This window comes from Hippopotamus amphibius, chromosome 6 (genome assembly GCF_030028045.1).
Source record: "Hippopotamus amphibius kiboko isolate mHipAmp2 chromosome 6, mHipAmp2.hap2, whole genome shotgun sequence".
Classification (NCBI taxonomy): Eukaryota; Metazoa; Chordata; class Mammalia; order Artiodactyla; family Hippopotamidae; genus Hippopotamus; species Hippopotamus amphibius.
The window spans coordinates 164,430,355-164,445,574 of NC_080191.1; the positions used below are offsets into that span (position 1 = coordinate 164,430,355).

The 15,220-nt window shown below is 41.1% G+C and overlaps 1 protein-coding gene across 3 annotated transcripts in view; it reads left to right on the top strand.

Annotated features, from left to right (window-relative positions):
- Nucleotides 1-15,220, top strand: part of TP63 (tumor protein p63) — a 98,221-nt gene that overhangs the window by 61,547 nt on the left and 21,454 nt on the right. For 2 of the 3 annotated variants that reach the window (XM_057737669.1, XM_057737671.1), the window contains exons 3-8: nucleotides 5,183-5,369; nucleotides 7,715-7,830; nucleotides 8,855-8,964; nucleotides 9,607-9,743; nucleotides 11,619-11,701; nucleotides 13,993-14,129. In XM_057737669.1, the coding sequence (XP_057593652.1) occupies nucleotides 5,183-5,369; nucleotides 7,715-7,830; nucleotides 8,855-8,964; nucleotides 9,607-9,743; nucleotides 11,619-11,701; nucleotides 13,993-14,129 (770 nt within the window). The remainder of the gene's footprint in view (nucleotides 1-5,182; nucleotides 5,370-7,714; nucleotides 7,831-8,854; nucleotides 8,965-9,606; nucleotides 9,744-11,618; nucleotides 11,702-13,992; nucleotides 14,130-15,220) is intronic. The other variant, XM_057737670.1, reaches the window with a different exon arrangement.

Consider the following 15,220-nt stretch of genomic DNA (forward strand, 5'->3'; position numbering starts at 1 on the left):
GAAGTTGACAGTATCAAGTGCTAGCAAGGATAGGAAGCCCTCATACATTGCTGGTGGTAACTGAAAATGGCACAGGCTCTTTGTAAAACAGTGTGGCCGTTTCTTGTGAAGTTAAGCCTATACTTAACCAGCAATCACACTTGCAGGTACTTATCCAAAGTAATGTAAACATATGTCCTAAGATTTGTATAGAAATGTTCATAATACAGTTGTCCCTCCATATACATGGGTGATTGGTTCCAGGACCCCCAGTGAATACCAAAATCGACAGATGCTCAAGTCCCTTATGTAAAATGGTGTAGTATTTGTATTTAACCTACATACATGTTCTTTTATACTTTAAATCATCTGTAGATTACTTATAATACTTAATACAATGTGCATGATATGTCAATACCTGCCAGCATGGCAAATCCAAGTTTTGCTTTTTGGAACTTTCTGGAAATTTTTCCCCCATATATTTTCAATCCATGCATGGTTGAATCCATGGATGTGGAATCCACAGACATGGAAACCAACTGTAGTTTTATTCATAGTAAATAAAACCTGGAAATAACTGGTGACTTGATAAATAATGGAATTCCATTCAATAATAAAATAGAATTCTGAGACGTGCAAAAAACATAGATAAATCTCAGAAGTGTTATGTTAAGTGAGAGAATCCAGGCACATAATTGTGCAATATTATTCCACTTCTATAAAATTCTAAAAAGGCAGATGTGTAATGAGAGAAAGTAGGTACAGATTCCCTGAGAAGGGGTTGGGGCAAATGTTGACTGCAAAGGGGAAAAAAGTAGTTTTGATGAGTGGTGGGGGTTGGGAGAAGGCTGGGGAGGGGATGGAAATAGAGTGTATCTTACTCGTGATAGTAGTTACACGAGTGTTCACTTGTCAAAAGTTATCAACATGTACACTTAAAAATTGGTGTATTTTATAGTTCAAAGCTGATTAAAGGAAAACAAAGCATACATACCCCAAAGAAGAAATTGGTCTTTAGATTTACAGAATCTCAAGTCAATGTTTGGAGCATTTTAGAGGCAAATTTTAGAAGTCCCAGAGAGGAAGAGGGATATTAAAAGAAGCCAGATGTATTCCATTTTGTAATCTCTGTTGACTTGAATCACCGGGGTATTTTAAAATCTTGGCGTAAATTAGATTTCCATTTTTGGTGATCTTGCAGAAGCGTGGAAAATTGGTGAAGATGATAGTAGCTATTTGGTAGGGGAAGTGGGCGAGCCTAAGGAATTATGAACACACTGTAGGCCAAGGAGACTGAATTTAATACTGGAAAAATATTAGACATCATCACAGAACCAATTTGCAAACAATGAAGGAAACAGAGTAGCCGAAGCTTAGCTTTGTCAAGAAGCTAACATGCCAGACCACTTCAGCCCCTCTGATTACTGGACAGCAGTTCTGGAATTTTAACCGGAAGCAACAATTGGAACATATCCTGGTCCTGGTCAGATGTTTAGATTTAGTCAGCAGTAAACCCTCATCACTAAAATTAGAAAACATGGTGTAGAGCCCTTGATGCAGCCCTAGCTGAGGAGTAATATCTAAATTTTCCTGGCACAGTGCGGAGAACAGAAAGAAAATATGTTTGAATTGTGGATGATGAGTGTATGATGTGTGTGCGGCATGACAAGGTTTGCATGCATAGAACATGGGAGTGGCAAGTGTGAGTGTTGGGGGGTGAGTGGAGGGAATGAGAGAACGATGAAGCCAGAACACAAAGGACCTTAATAAACCATGCAAAAGAGCAGGACCTCCTTCATGAATTCCCTAGAGCTGTAATAGAAGCACTGACAGACAGCTTGTCCTAGACTCCAGGTTGACTTCTTCCTAGACTCCAGGTTGACTTCCAGGTTGTTTCACATCTATCACTTGCTGCTTCTCCCTGCACTGAGATGAGCAAACATTATTATCTTGAGAAATAAATAGAGAGGAATTATTGATGGTAAGTAGGTCACTTTTGAGCTTCATTTTAATATTAGAGAAGATTGTATACCTCTTAAGTTGATTTGGAAAATAGCCACACCTTTGAGAATTAGAAAAAAATAAAAGGACAAAAGTATGCACTGCTGAGTCAAGAGCATGAGAGATGAGGACCTACTGCTCCAGGACTGTGGATGGCTCTTATATACTGGTTGTTAACCAGCTCTTCTCTGTGCCCTCAGGCAAGTCCTCTCTGCCTTTTTCTTATCTATAAAATGGGGGTAATGATACTGATCCATTATCTGTTATCTGCAATTCTGAAATTCAAGGAACTCTGAAAAACAAAAGTTGCTTTAGTTTTTAATTTCATAAGCTCAGGGCAAACTCAGGTGGTGGTGAAATTTAGCCTGAATGTTGAGGGTTTATGGTCGTTTCCCACTTAGTGGGAATATTCATGAATTCTGAAGAGATATTAAGGTTTGATTATAGGGAGGCCCCCTAAATCCTGCTGCAGGTGTTTATAACATATGCTGTATGAACTCTACTCCCTTTCTAAAATCTAAACAGTTCTGGATTCTTGAAGCATCTGGCCCCAGGGGTTTCAGATAAGAGATTGTAGGTCTGTAATACTTTCCTCTTAGGCTTCTGTGAAGATTAAATTTCTTACACCAGAACTCCGAAAATGGTGACGTTATTGTTGCATATCATTACTGAAACTCAGAAATTAGATTCCCCACTCCCATCTCTGAGGACAAGTGAAGATTTTTAACACCTGATGATGCCAAAGATTATTCTTGGTACTTTTACATTTGAGTCTGTCAAGTGTGATTTGTAGTATATCAATTATTGAAACGGAATGTTTCTCTTAACTGTCCTACTCTGAACACTTATCCTTCTTTTATTTGCAATCTTTACATACTTGGATGGGTGCCTTATTTGCCTTTAGGTATTAGCTGACAAACTTATTTTTCCGTTCTCTTTCCTAAGGTGTGTTTTATGAAACTCATGTTTAGATTATACATCTCCTAACTAAAAAACAAACAGTTATGCTTATTTTCTGAGAGTTCTCCATAAAAGGGGGTTCATAACATGTTTTAAGACAATGTCTTTGTTTGTAAAGTCATTGGTTAAAAACACTAGAGCAAAAATATCCACCTAGATTTCATTCAGTGTTTCCCGAGAAGAATTTTATTTTTGTGGTTGATTTTTGGCATGCTTCCTATTTCTTCAAGCCATGTAAAACCCTTTTGCTGTGTTTAATCCTTGACCTGTGGGCATGGGAGAAATGATTATGCAATACATGTCTAGTATTGGGAAATTTTTAACTGAAAAATTTCATATACTGAAATGCTTGTGAGAAAAAGAAAGATTATTTAAATAAATATTATATTTCAAAAGGAAGAGATAAAGCAATTATTCTTAAATGTGCTTTTCCACGGACATTTGCCTCTATTCAGAATTGGATGGGAACATAGCAATAATGGATCCCTTTGCCACTCTGGCTCCTGCTCCCCAGTGTCTCTTCCCTGGAAGGATGTTGCTGCCAAGTTAGGATTGTAACCTGTGTGTGTCTGTTTACCTTTGTTTGGGTAAGTGTTACTAGGTGCCCTGCGCTTGGCGAGCAGTTGCACAGCCTGGGTGGTTTCACTCAACATCAGAATGAGGAGGAATGCAGTGATGAGGCACTGACCCAGAGAACAGGGGTGGTAAGGTTTAAGATGATGTAAGGATTAGAATGGGGACTTTCTATACTGGTTCAGAGAGTGGAGGAGGAAGCAACAAGGATGGAACTTTTTCTTCAAGGTCTCATGCTTTTTCCACCCTATTTTCTAATTTCACAACTAACCAACCAACCACTGCACTTCCTCTCCCTGCAGAAGGACGTGTGGGGAGGAAAATTTTCAGTCACTTTTGAGTGAAAAGATAATCTTGTTGCTACCATGATTTGCTGTGTTGTAGTAGGCCAGTCCTTCCTTCATGAGAGCGTAGGACCAAATGCCCCCTTCCAGATCCCTCATTCTTTTAGGCTATGACCTTAGAATATAAGTGCAGTTGTTTGTGGGAACTTTTGCTTTGCAATTTTCTACTTGGTTGACCTCAGGTAAAATCTCTTCACCATCTGCCAGATATTCTGTCTTAAAACATTTTTTTCCATAAACCCTCATTCCTGTGAGTCTTCCTAAGAGTATTGTAAAGGTGGGATTAACTGTAGTCTGTTTAATATCACCCAGTACATGAGAGCATTGTTTTTCCATTTAGTTTCTGCAACTCTATAAAGCTGTTTGTAGTTATTAATCATTGAAATATTTCTGAGAATCACTTTCTTCATCCTAAATAGAAGATAACAGGAAATAATGACATAAATGTGTTTTGATAAATGTGAAATCGTTTGTAGGCATAGCATTTTATTTAAAGTAGAAAAAATGATTAATTTGATTAATAACTATAACTTCCTCTAATAAGATTGCTGGACGTCATGTATATAGTAACCAGTGGTGAATATGATGCTGAAAGCTCAGCCTCTGTGCAGTGGTGCCGAATCGAACCTCAGAGATAGAGTTTGGGGTGGAGTACAAAAGAATAGCTTTATTGCTTTGCCAGGCAAAGAGGGACAGAGTGGGCTTCTGCCCTCAAAAACTGTGTGACCCAACCCTGGAGGATTTGGTGAGGAGTTTTATAGCAGTGGTTCAAGGGCGGGGTTGCTGATAAGATTAGGGTGTGTGCAGGGCCTGCACTCCTTTAATCTGGTCTCAGGTAGTCTGATGAGTTTTTCTGGTTCCTTTAATCTGGCCTCAGGTGGTCTTCTCTGGAATGAAGAATGCTCACGCCATTTGTTGGGGTTTTTGTTCTGTAAAGAGCTCAAAGATGTTACCTGTATCCCTTGAGGCAGAACCAGGACTCTGCCCCAAGGCTGCACTATTGTTTCTTGGCCACTCCTCCCTTGTCTCTGCATCCTCTCCCTTCCCTGATTAGCAACTGTTTGAATCTGCCCTTTGGGACTCAGGGAAGATCACAGAGGCTGGAGTCTGTTCCCTACAAACTAGGAACCGGGGCCGTGGAAAGGCTTCCTTACCAGGAGCCCCACAGGCTCCTGCTTGGTTTCAAACAGGTACATAATTTTTTACATAATGTAAAGGTACATATTTACAGAAAGTGGATACATGTTCCTTGCTCTGATTTTGAATATAATAGCATCTCCTGTTGTTTCTTTTCTTGCCTCCACCATGGGCCCATCTCTAAGCAGTATTCCACTGAACTGAAGAAACTATACTGCCAGATTGCAAAGACATGCCCCATCCAGATCAAAGTGATGACCCCACCTCCTCAGGGCGCTGTCATCCGTGCCATGCCTGTCTACAAGAAAGCCGAGCATGTCACCGAAGTGGTGAAAAGGTGCCCTAATCATGAGCTGAGCCGTGAATTCAACGAGGGTAAGGAGAATGGGGACCTGTGGCCGTTCACCTGAGCTGCTAGAAGTAGAGCTCCTGTGGGGACTTTTGTTTGGGGCCCACCTACCTGGGTCCAGCCTCTGCAGTCTGATGGCAGCTCAGTCTCCTTTCTCGGCTGACAAGACTATCTGAGAATAATGAGGAATAACTTTCAGGCTTTCACAGTGACTGACCTGTTAATTTCGATATTGGTAATTGCTCGATGAGCTGGACTTGCCTACTTGCCTCTCTACTCCCTGCTACTTCCTTCCTTCTTCGTCTTCTTCTTCTTCTTTTTTGTTTTTTTGAATGGGAGGGCTTAAGGAGAACATATGACTGCTGATCTGTTGGGCCCTGGCTAGGGGCTTCAGTGCCTCTCCCAGGGTGATTGTCAAGGCCAGACCAATTAGGGTCTAGAAGGGTAAGAGAAAGGTGCATAAAAGGTGAGAAATATTAAAAAAAAAAAAAAAATAGAAGTAGAAAGTGGGAAATAAGAAAAAAAAAAAAATGAAGACAAATAATGGACAAGAACGGGACTTCCCTGGTGGTCCAGTGGTAAAGAATCCACCTTCCAATGCAGGGGACTCGGGTTCGATCCCTGGGTGGGGAACTAAGATCCCACATGCCACAGGGCAACTAAGCCTGTGCACCATAACTACTGAGCTCTCGCGCCTCAACTAGAGAGCCTGCATGCCACAAACTACAGAGCCCACACACTCTGGAGCCTGTGCACCACAACTAGAGAAGAGAAAACCCGCCCACCACAACTAGAGAGAAGCCTGCATGCTGCAGCGAAGATCCTGTGTCCCACAACTAAGACCCAACGCAGTCAAAAATAAAAATAAATAAATTAAAAAAAAAATAATGGGTAAGAAGAGCTAATAGAAGATCTAGAACATACGCTGGGGAGGGGAGACAATAAAGTGAAGGACTGGGAGCAGGCATCTTTGGGCCACCTTTAAGTGCTGTATCCACAGATAAGTTAGGCCCCTGGTGCTCAGCCTCAGATCCTACAGAAGAGATCGTTATTTCCGAGGGCCCGTTTACATCTGATATTCTAAAGTTCTATGAAGGGAGGCTAAGTCAAGAAGACAGAAAAGTGGAAAGGAAGAACAGGAGAAAGCATAAGGATTCATCAGAGAGTGATGGGGGTGCAGGAGGGTTGGGAGTTAGGATACTTCTCTCAGAAGTTATATGAAAAATAGAAAGATTGCTGGGTAGCCAGAATGTGTGTGTGTAGAGAATATAATAGATGGCAGAGAAAAAAGTAATGGAGAAAGAATGTAGATAGAAATTTAGAAAGAGAAAGTTAAAATCCTCCCAGCTTAATATAACTATTTTTTGCACATTGATTGCTAGTCCTTGTCTACATGATCTGATTATCCACACTTTTGCATCTTGCTTTTCACTTAACAATATGCTGTAAGGGTTATCCGCTATAGCTAGGCTTCCATAGCTGTCCTTGTTCCATCAAGATGGCATAACCATTTCTTATTGTTTGTTTTTTTTCCTACTGTTTGACAAAATAGTTGTTTTTAGTGTTTGCCATAATAGATGATGCTTCAGAGAGCAGAGAGCATTTTGATACACTTAGCTTTTAACTTTTATTGAATATCCATTTTTGTAGAATGAGAATATGTAGCCAAAGTTTAAAAAAAAAAAAAAAGCACCTTTACAACATGAACTCTTGGAGCAACTGCTTTCTTTTCAAGTTCCACCAGGTACCACATTTTGTGAAACTTTGCCTATACTCTTTTAAAACTTGCTTCCCTTTTCTTACCCTCTAACCTGAGGCTCTTCCAGCACAATAAAAACAGTACATTTTCCATCTTTATGACCAAAGTAAGATGGAGACTTCATGATGAAGAAAAGAACAGGCACAGTGAAAGTTATATCCTTGCCATCCATAGCTTCCTGTTTAGTATTTTTCATGGTCAATTTGGGGGCAGTATTTTCTCTCAAGCTAATTTTTTTTTTTTTTTTTTAATTAACTTGCTCCTTTTCCTTCCATTTTCCACAGAAGCTAGAAAAATTCCCTGTGTGGATCAGGTCAGAGATGTAGTCATAGAGTTCTCTCCAAACTGAATTGTTCACATTGAGCACAGAAACATGGGACTGTTCCCGTAAATATAGATGAGCACTCCTGTCCTTTCTGTGGCTATTAGGGTTGTGATACCTTCCTGTTAGATCTCTGGCAACAGGATCTATTCCTCTTTTCAAGGATGTAAATTTCCTCTATTACACAAACCATTTCTTTGGCCACCAATGTTCTGTCCATGCAATTTCATTTTGTTTTCTTTGTTTTGAGAGGGAAGAACTAACAATTTTTTTCTGTCTCCATTCTGCAGGGCAGATTGCCCCTCCTAGTCATTTGATTCGAGTAGAAGGGAACAGCCATGCCCAGTACGTGGAAGACCCCATCACAGGAAGACAGAGTGTCCTCGTACCCTATGAGCCACCTCAGGTAAACCCATAAGAACTGGGCAGACTTGAGAGAGCATTAATTTTGGTGATAGGAGGTGTTTCAAGCATCGATTTCTATCTTAGTCCTTGTTGTAAAAGAGGTACACTTTTTTTGTATTTCTTCTCTCCCTCTTCTCCCCAGGCCACTTCTCTATCCCCCTTCAGAACCCCTAAATTTATGCTAAATTTGTACTTGGTAACATGGCTCTGTGCCCACGTTCCCATCTTAAAGGCAGACAATAATTGACTCTACAGTTGAGTTTATACATGGCATTATTATCCAGAGATCTTATCTGGCAATTCAGCTAGTAGTGGATATACACAAGTATTGAATGCAAGTATTTTTCCACTAATCTGAAAATAGAAGACCCTCAGAGTGATCTCTTAGTTGAAGTCTGAATGTGCAGGTCGGCAGGTTAGAGAAGCAGACTGGTGCGGCAGAAAGACCACTGGCGCAGTGAGACCAGAGACTCTTGGTTTGCTGACTTGCTCTGTGGACCTTTAGCTTCTAACTCTCCATGTCTGGGTTTCAGATTGCCTCACCCATAAATTTGTTTTCTGGACTAGAGGATTTAATTCTGAGGACCTTTTAAGCTCCAGAGTGTTCTTTATAGAAGTGTACATTCACATATATGTTGTACTGTTTTATCCACGTCAGGAAAATATCCCTGGGGCATTACGGCTGTAGTTAGTCATTTTTCCATCTCTCCCTTTTCACATATGTGGTGAACCCTGTTTGAATTAGGTGATATGATCAACTTGCGAATAAATACGTAGGGTCAGAGATCGTTATTTTTCAAAAGCCTACCTCACCTTGAATAGGGTCCATTGTTACTGATATTAGCTTTAAGCTTCCCAAGAGCCAAGGCAAAGAAGAGGCTACCGTGGATTTTACAGTTTGCCTTCGTAGAAGAAAGTGTACCGCTTCATAAGAAATGGAGTTATTTAACTAGGTGAGAACTAAGAAGAAAGGACGTCAGTTCAAACCACGGTTAACATCGACTCTTTCCTCCCCCTGTGCTCAGGTTGGCACTGAATTCACGACAGTCTTGTACAATTTCATGTGTAACAGCAGCTGTGTTGGAGGGATGAACCGCCGTCCAATTTTAATCATTGTTACTCTGGAAACCAGAGAGTAAGTGACATTCACAGAATAGTCATTCTGTAGAAACCCTGGGCAGAGGGCAAAGTGACATTGTGTTTGCTTTATCATTACCTTTGCATGTACAGCAGAGAGCTACCCTTGATTTTGTCCTTTGTGCTTTAAATCCTTGCTGCAAACACTTACATAAAAGATCTAAGAAAGCAGAGACAGAACAGGGTGGGTAAAGGTAGAAGAGGGGAAAAAAAGAACTGGGAAGGTGTTCAAGGCGCTTCATACCTGAATTCTTGACCGGAATAGTTTCTGATTAGACAGCGTTTGTTTTCGTGTGGCCCCTGAGGCATTTAACCGTTTCTTTGGATAAGTCAGAGCTGCCTAAGGGGATTTTATCTGGAGACATCCACTGGCTTAACTCAAGTTTCCTTCAAAATATGTAGCTAAATACAGCTGTTCAGCTAATGGCTTGGAGGTTCTTTGCAGAACAAATGGATGCTATTTACAAATACTGCTTATGGTGTGTAAGCACTTTTGTGTTCTGCCAAATGCTTGGGGACCCATCCTCAAAGCAGCCAGGACCGAGCTGCTTGCTGGTGGTGGTGCACGGGTGATGGCTGGCAGGGGACTTTTCAAATTTTTTTAATTTCACTCTTTCTTCTCCTCTTCTCTAATTCCTAGTGGGCAAGTCCTGGGCCGCCGCTGCTTCGAGGCCCGGATCTGTGCTTGCCCAGGGAGAGACAGGAAGGCAGATGAAGACAGCATCAGAAAGCAGCAAGTCTCGGACAGCACAAAGAATGGTGATGGTACGAAGCGCCGTAAGTAGCTGTAGTGGCCAAATGGGGTAGGGTTAAGTCTTCTCCAGTTAAGAGGGCTGGGCAGTGATCTTTGAGAAGCTGCAGAATAAGACCTACGGGCTTCAGAGGCAAGTGTGACTTGAGGCCCCAGAGCTGGTGGGAGCCGCTCTCGCCAAAATGGACTCCAGGTATATACTATAGATTTTCAAAAGCAAATTTCTTAGTCCTGCAATCCTCCAAATATGCCTCCCAGACCAGGAGAGTCAGCATCATCTGGACACTGGGTAGAAATGCAAATTCTTAGTTCCCTGACTTGCTGAATCAGAAATTCTGGGTGTGAGGCCCAGGAATCTATGTTGTATAAGCCCTGCAGGTGACTCGCTTGCCATCTAAAGTTTGAGAACCAGTATCTTAGCCTGTTGATATCCATTTATCTTTCTGTTATTGAGCATGAGGGTTGAAAATGCCACTTGCCTACCTTATAAGTCTGGGGGAATAGTGAGACTTAAGAACGCATTTTATAAAGCACAGTCTGGGAAATATGCAGGTCTGGGTTTCATTGAATCTTGACATGTAGGACCCTCTTGGGGCCTTAGCTACATCATTTATAGTGAGGCTAATGATTTAGGTCAATTGTCTTCCAACTTGTTTTTTTAACCAGTAAAAGCTTTTTTTAAATGAAATGTTTCAAGGAATGCAAAATAGATGAAAGCAGAGCTGCTCTAATCGAAGAGGCAGGAGTTGGGGTGGGCTGTGGTTTCATGTTCTACTCACACCACCCCTTGCCCGTGAGGTTCACATCCCCAGAGGCCTCATCCTTCAGGTAACAGGGTTTGAAAACCATTGATCCACACGAGCTACTAAAGCATGAGACTTTATTCTAGAAGGTGGTTTGCATAAGCCTGATATCACTACAGCAAGTACTTTAAAGTACATCACACTATGAATTGTATCATGAAAAAGGTTGCTTCTTATTACTGATTAGTATGGAGAAGAAATAAAAATTTTTATTGCATTTTACAGAACAACGTTATAATAACTGACTTCCATCAACTTCTGGCTGTTCAGTGTGATTTGCTTTTCCAATTAGTCTCTTTTTCTCCCTGATTATTTCTCAAAAAATCATGTATATAGTATTTATATATGCAATATCAATTGTATATATAATATCAATAATTATATCTCCACTCTGATTTTCCTCTTGAGTCTATTGGCCTAGCTGCATACGCATCCCTGAGCCCCTCAGCTACCAACAAATCAATAACTTTCAGTAAGAACAATTATCTGAACTCTGGTAGGAGAATATTCTCTATACCCTGGATCCTGGGTGTAGTTTCTACATTAAGGAAACCTTAGGATTTATGAGATTAATTCACTTATTTTACCAAAGAGGAGACTGAGGTCCTGGAAAGAGAGACTGCTGATCAGAAGTTATGTGATATATATACTAACATGGGAAGAGTAAACTCACAAAGCTAAATGCACTGGCAGGACGACCTCTACAGCATGCATTTACCTCCTTGGAAGATAAATGATCTGAAAAAGAAAACACAAAACCAATTTATCTTCCTTTCCTGAACAGCTGTTCACAGACACACGCCAGGAAGACACGAGGATTCCTGCAGCCCTACTTAAGCCGGAGGCCATGCCCCAGCCTCCCTCCCCACCCCCATCCCCCAGTTTTTCTTTCAGTTGTTTTGCTTCACTGTCCCTCCTTCCCACCTCATTATTGCTAGGTTTACACCTAAGGTAAAAGTAATCATCACCGATTGAATGGCTGCTTAGAACTAGAAATTCGAATCTCACAAGTGTTGCTGGTGCTGCTGTCTGTTTAATAAATGTATTATTGCTTCAGAAACGTTCCCAGGATGAAACTTGCATTTTTTTCCCCACCAGCTTTTCGTCAGAACACACATGGCATCCAGATGACATCCATCAAGAAACGAAGATCCCCAGACGATGAGCTGTTATACTTACCAGTGAGTCTCCCTGGCTATTCACGGTCACTTCACTTCCACCTTCTTCGAATGAGCTTTTACTCTGTGATTGTCTTTTGGATTATCTGTGACAACAAGAAGAGGGTGGTGGAGGCTAGTGAGATAAAACAGAGAGAGTCTAGTTTCTGCAAACTTAGGAAGTTATTCCTTCGCTTTACAGTTCTGCAACATATTAATAGCGTGGGCTCTTCTACTTAGTACTCTCCCAGTCGAAGCTACCTTCCTAACAGAATTTTTCTTATGCAGACATTTAAAATTAATTCTTACTTCATTATTTGAGTGATAAGATGATTTTAGACAGCATGGTCATACCAATTTAGGATGAAAATTTTGTCAGAAGGCATTCACAAAGTTGATAATACAATTATAGCAAGTTGCCTGTGATTTCTTTTAGGAATGCTATAAAGAAAGCCAAGCCAGGCAGAATCCTCAATTACATGGCAATGGCCAGAGACTTGGACCAATTATTGTGTAGGTGCATTGTTCATTTCTACAAGGAATATAAGCCCTCTCAAGGTCCCCAAGGGGCCCTTTTTCAGACTATGGTTTCAGTTCATTGAATTCTTATTACCTAGGTCTTTGCCATCTAGAGTGGCAGCAAAGTTTGGGTAACCGGCATAGCTCTTGATGCAATCTACACTGACTGGTGACACAGACAAGCTAGGCCAGGTGATCTGACCGAGACTGAAACTAAGCCACAGGTTTGGGTGTGCCATGCTCACTGCCCTTCCTTCTCAGGCCCTAAAGGTCAGGTCAGGGAATTAGACTGCTTGCTGGAAGAATAATTAGACCGTGAGTTAGCTAAGATTCTCACCGTCTTGTTTCTCAGGCTGCATGTGGAAACTGACATGTGAACTCTAACTTAAACATTTTCCTGCTACACTAGATATTCCGAAAGACCTAATATGTTTTCGGATGATGAGATAGAAACCACTTGAAGAGCTGTTTTTTTTTTTATTGTCACGAAATTTCAGTTTGTACGAATGGAGGAGGTACCCTGTAATCAGTTACATCTTATTTTTTGTGAAGAAGTAGCCGAACTGAAAAGTGTGAAGAAAAAAAAACAAATCTTAATTTAACATGAATTTGGTTGGTGCTTGTTGAATGGCAGAAATGCGAGACCCTGAGCACTTCGAGATCAGTAGGGTACAGTTCTTACCTTCCAAGATCTTGCCTTCTAGTGAGGAGATAGATAGGCATAGTGCAATGAAATCAATGCTTCAGCATGGCACTGTGGGAGCACACAGGAAAGATGGAAGACTCGGCCTGAAAGAGTGAGGTCAGGAAAAGTGTCTCAAAGAACTTGATCCCAGAGCTGGGGATAAGTGGGAGTTAACCCAACAGAAGGTACAGAAAATCTCTCCGTTTCTGAATTCTGACAAGCTCTGCCTCTCGTGTCCAGGGAGGGGACAGGTGATGTGCTAGGGTGCACAGTATAAACAGGCAGTCACGCTCAAGGTCAGGCAGGCGCCCTTGGGTCTCCACTTGCCTCTCTCTTGTCCTGGTTCTGCTCAGACTTTTTAAAGCTTTGAAGAGACTCTCTTAAAGAGGGAAGCACATTTTACCTCTGCTGAAAACTTGTGTGCTTTCAGAGGTCGTCACAGTTCATTCTAGTTATTTGTAGTAGTTACGCTTTATAAAGTCACTGTGAACACTGTACTAGCAAATACTGAATCATTGCTCCTAGAGCAAATACAGGATTAGGTTCCTGTGAGCCTCCAGTCATATTTTTAGGAGCTTATCAATGCATTACCTTGTTTCGTGTGTGTTTCTTACTTAATATATGCTGTGGATTCGTTAACTTTGAACTCACAGCCCATAGCTCTGTAACGCATGGCTGAATTACGCTTATCTAATGCATATTTGCTATATAAGGCACATCACAGCCTTTTTGCACATAGGGACACTACAGCTGCCCTTGGAAACTATTTTGAACAGAAAATTCCTTCACAAAAAGTGAAAAATGTGGCCCTAACTAGACTACGAGAAGGACACTTGTTTCCAGCATGAGAGCTGAAACAAGAAGGCAGAGCGTTGCCTTCTTCCCCCTCAGCTGGAAGCTTGCACAGTGGTCAGAGCAGCTTTGCATCATTCTGCGCATGTCTGTGAGTGACTGCCAAGCCTTCCAGCATTGATTTTCATGTTGCAAATGAATGTTGGCAAGTAGGCGCATTTGTCCACGCAGAATCCACAAATAATGAGGATTGACTGTACTTCTGATCGTTCTGCAGCTCTTCATGTTTCCTTGGCTTTTCTTTTGCTCTTTTACATAGGTGAGGGGCCGTGAGACTTACGAAATGCTGCTGAAGATCAAAGAATCCCTAGAACTCATGCAGTACCTCCCCCAGCACACGATTGAAACATACAGGCAGCAGCAGCAACAGCAGCACCAGCATTTACTTCAGAAACAGTGAGTGTGTCCCTGTGTCATTTTCAGAGATGTGAGTAAAATGCCTGTTTATTCAGGTCAGCAATAGGGTGATTGTTGGGTGATGTAAAAGATGAGGTTGTGGGCAGAATATGGGAGGTTCGGATAAGCTGGTGTAGGGCACCTTTTTCTGCTTCAACAGTCTTCTGTGTTTCTTATAACCTTCCCTTTGAGAAGTTCCATCTATATTTTGAAATTGAATACAAACCCTTTCAAGTGAACTACAAAAAAGACTCACACTCACGGAATTAGGCCTCTTCCCTATGGCCTTGATCCCTACACATCTATCAACAGTAGGATTTTGAGTACACACTCCATGCTAGTAATAATGTGTCTGTTTAAAAACATGTACTCTTCCTCATCCCGACAGATTATCTTGTCCCTCTCCTGGGATGCACACAGTCCACTTTTGGGAAGACTTATAGAGCAGGGACAGCACATAGATTTGACTATGAGTGACTTCTTTGAGTGCTGTGTTGAGAAGGATTCAGAGTCCCAGTGCATGCTCATTGGGCAAACATCTGGATGCAGAAGGGCAAAGTGGTATCACATTGCCATGTTTTAACATCCCCATTCTAGGTCTTCTTCCAGCAATACGTGTTTACACCAATGAGGCCAGATTTTGCAACCGTATTAGAATATACATACAACCTATTTATATGTTAATTTTACCTTGATTTTTGGATCTTTGATGATGTTAATTGTTTTATGACTAACCAGAATAGAATAGCTCTGATAAAAGGAAGAGAAGTTGGTGAATCAGGACTCCACTTATATTTATCTTTCTGTGGTTGAGAATAATCACTTGCTGGCTTAAACACTATGGTGTCTGTACTGGAAGTATCGCCAGAGTCTCTGTAGATAAATGGAAAATGTAGACATTTGGGGCTCACTTGAGTAATTCAAACATTGGACTTTACTCTTCAGGCAAAAAGGAATAAAACCCAAGCCATCTTGCCTAAGGCAAAGCTTGTCTTTTACAATAGAAATGTAAATGAACAATAAATAGTGGATATTTTCTCATATGTTATTAGCTACTCTAGAGAGAGAACTATGGAAAGTGTAATAAAAAG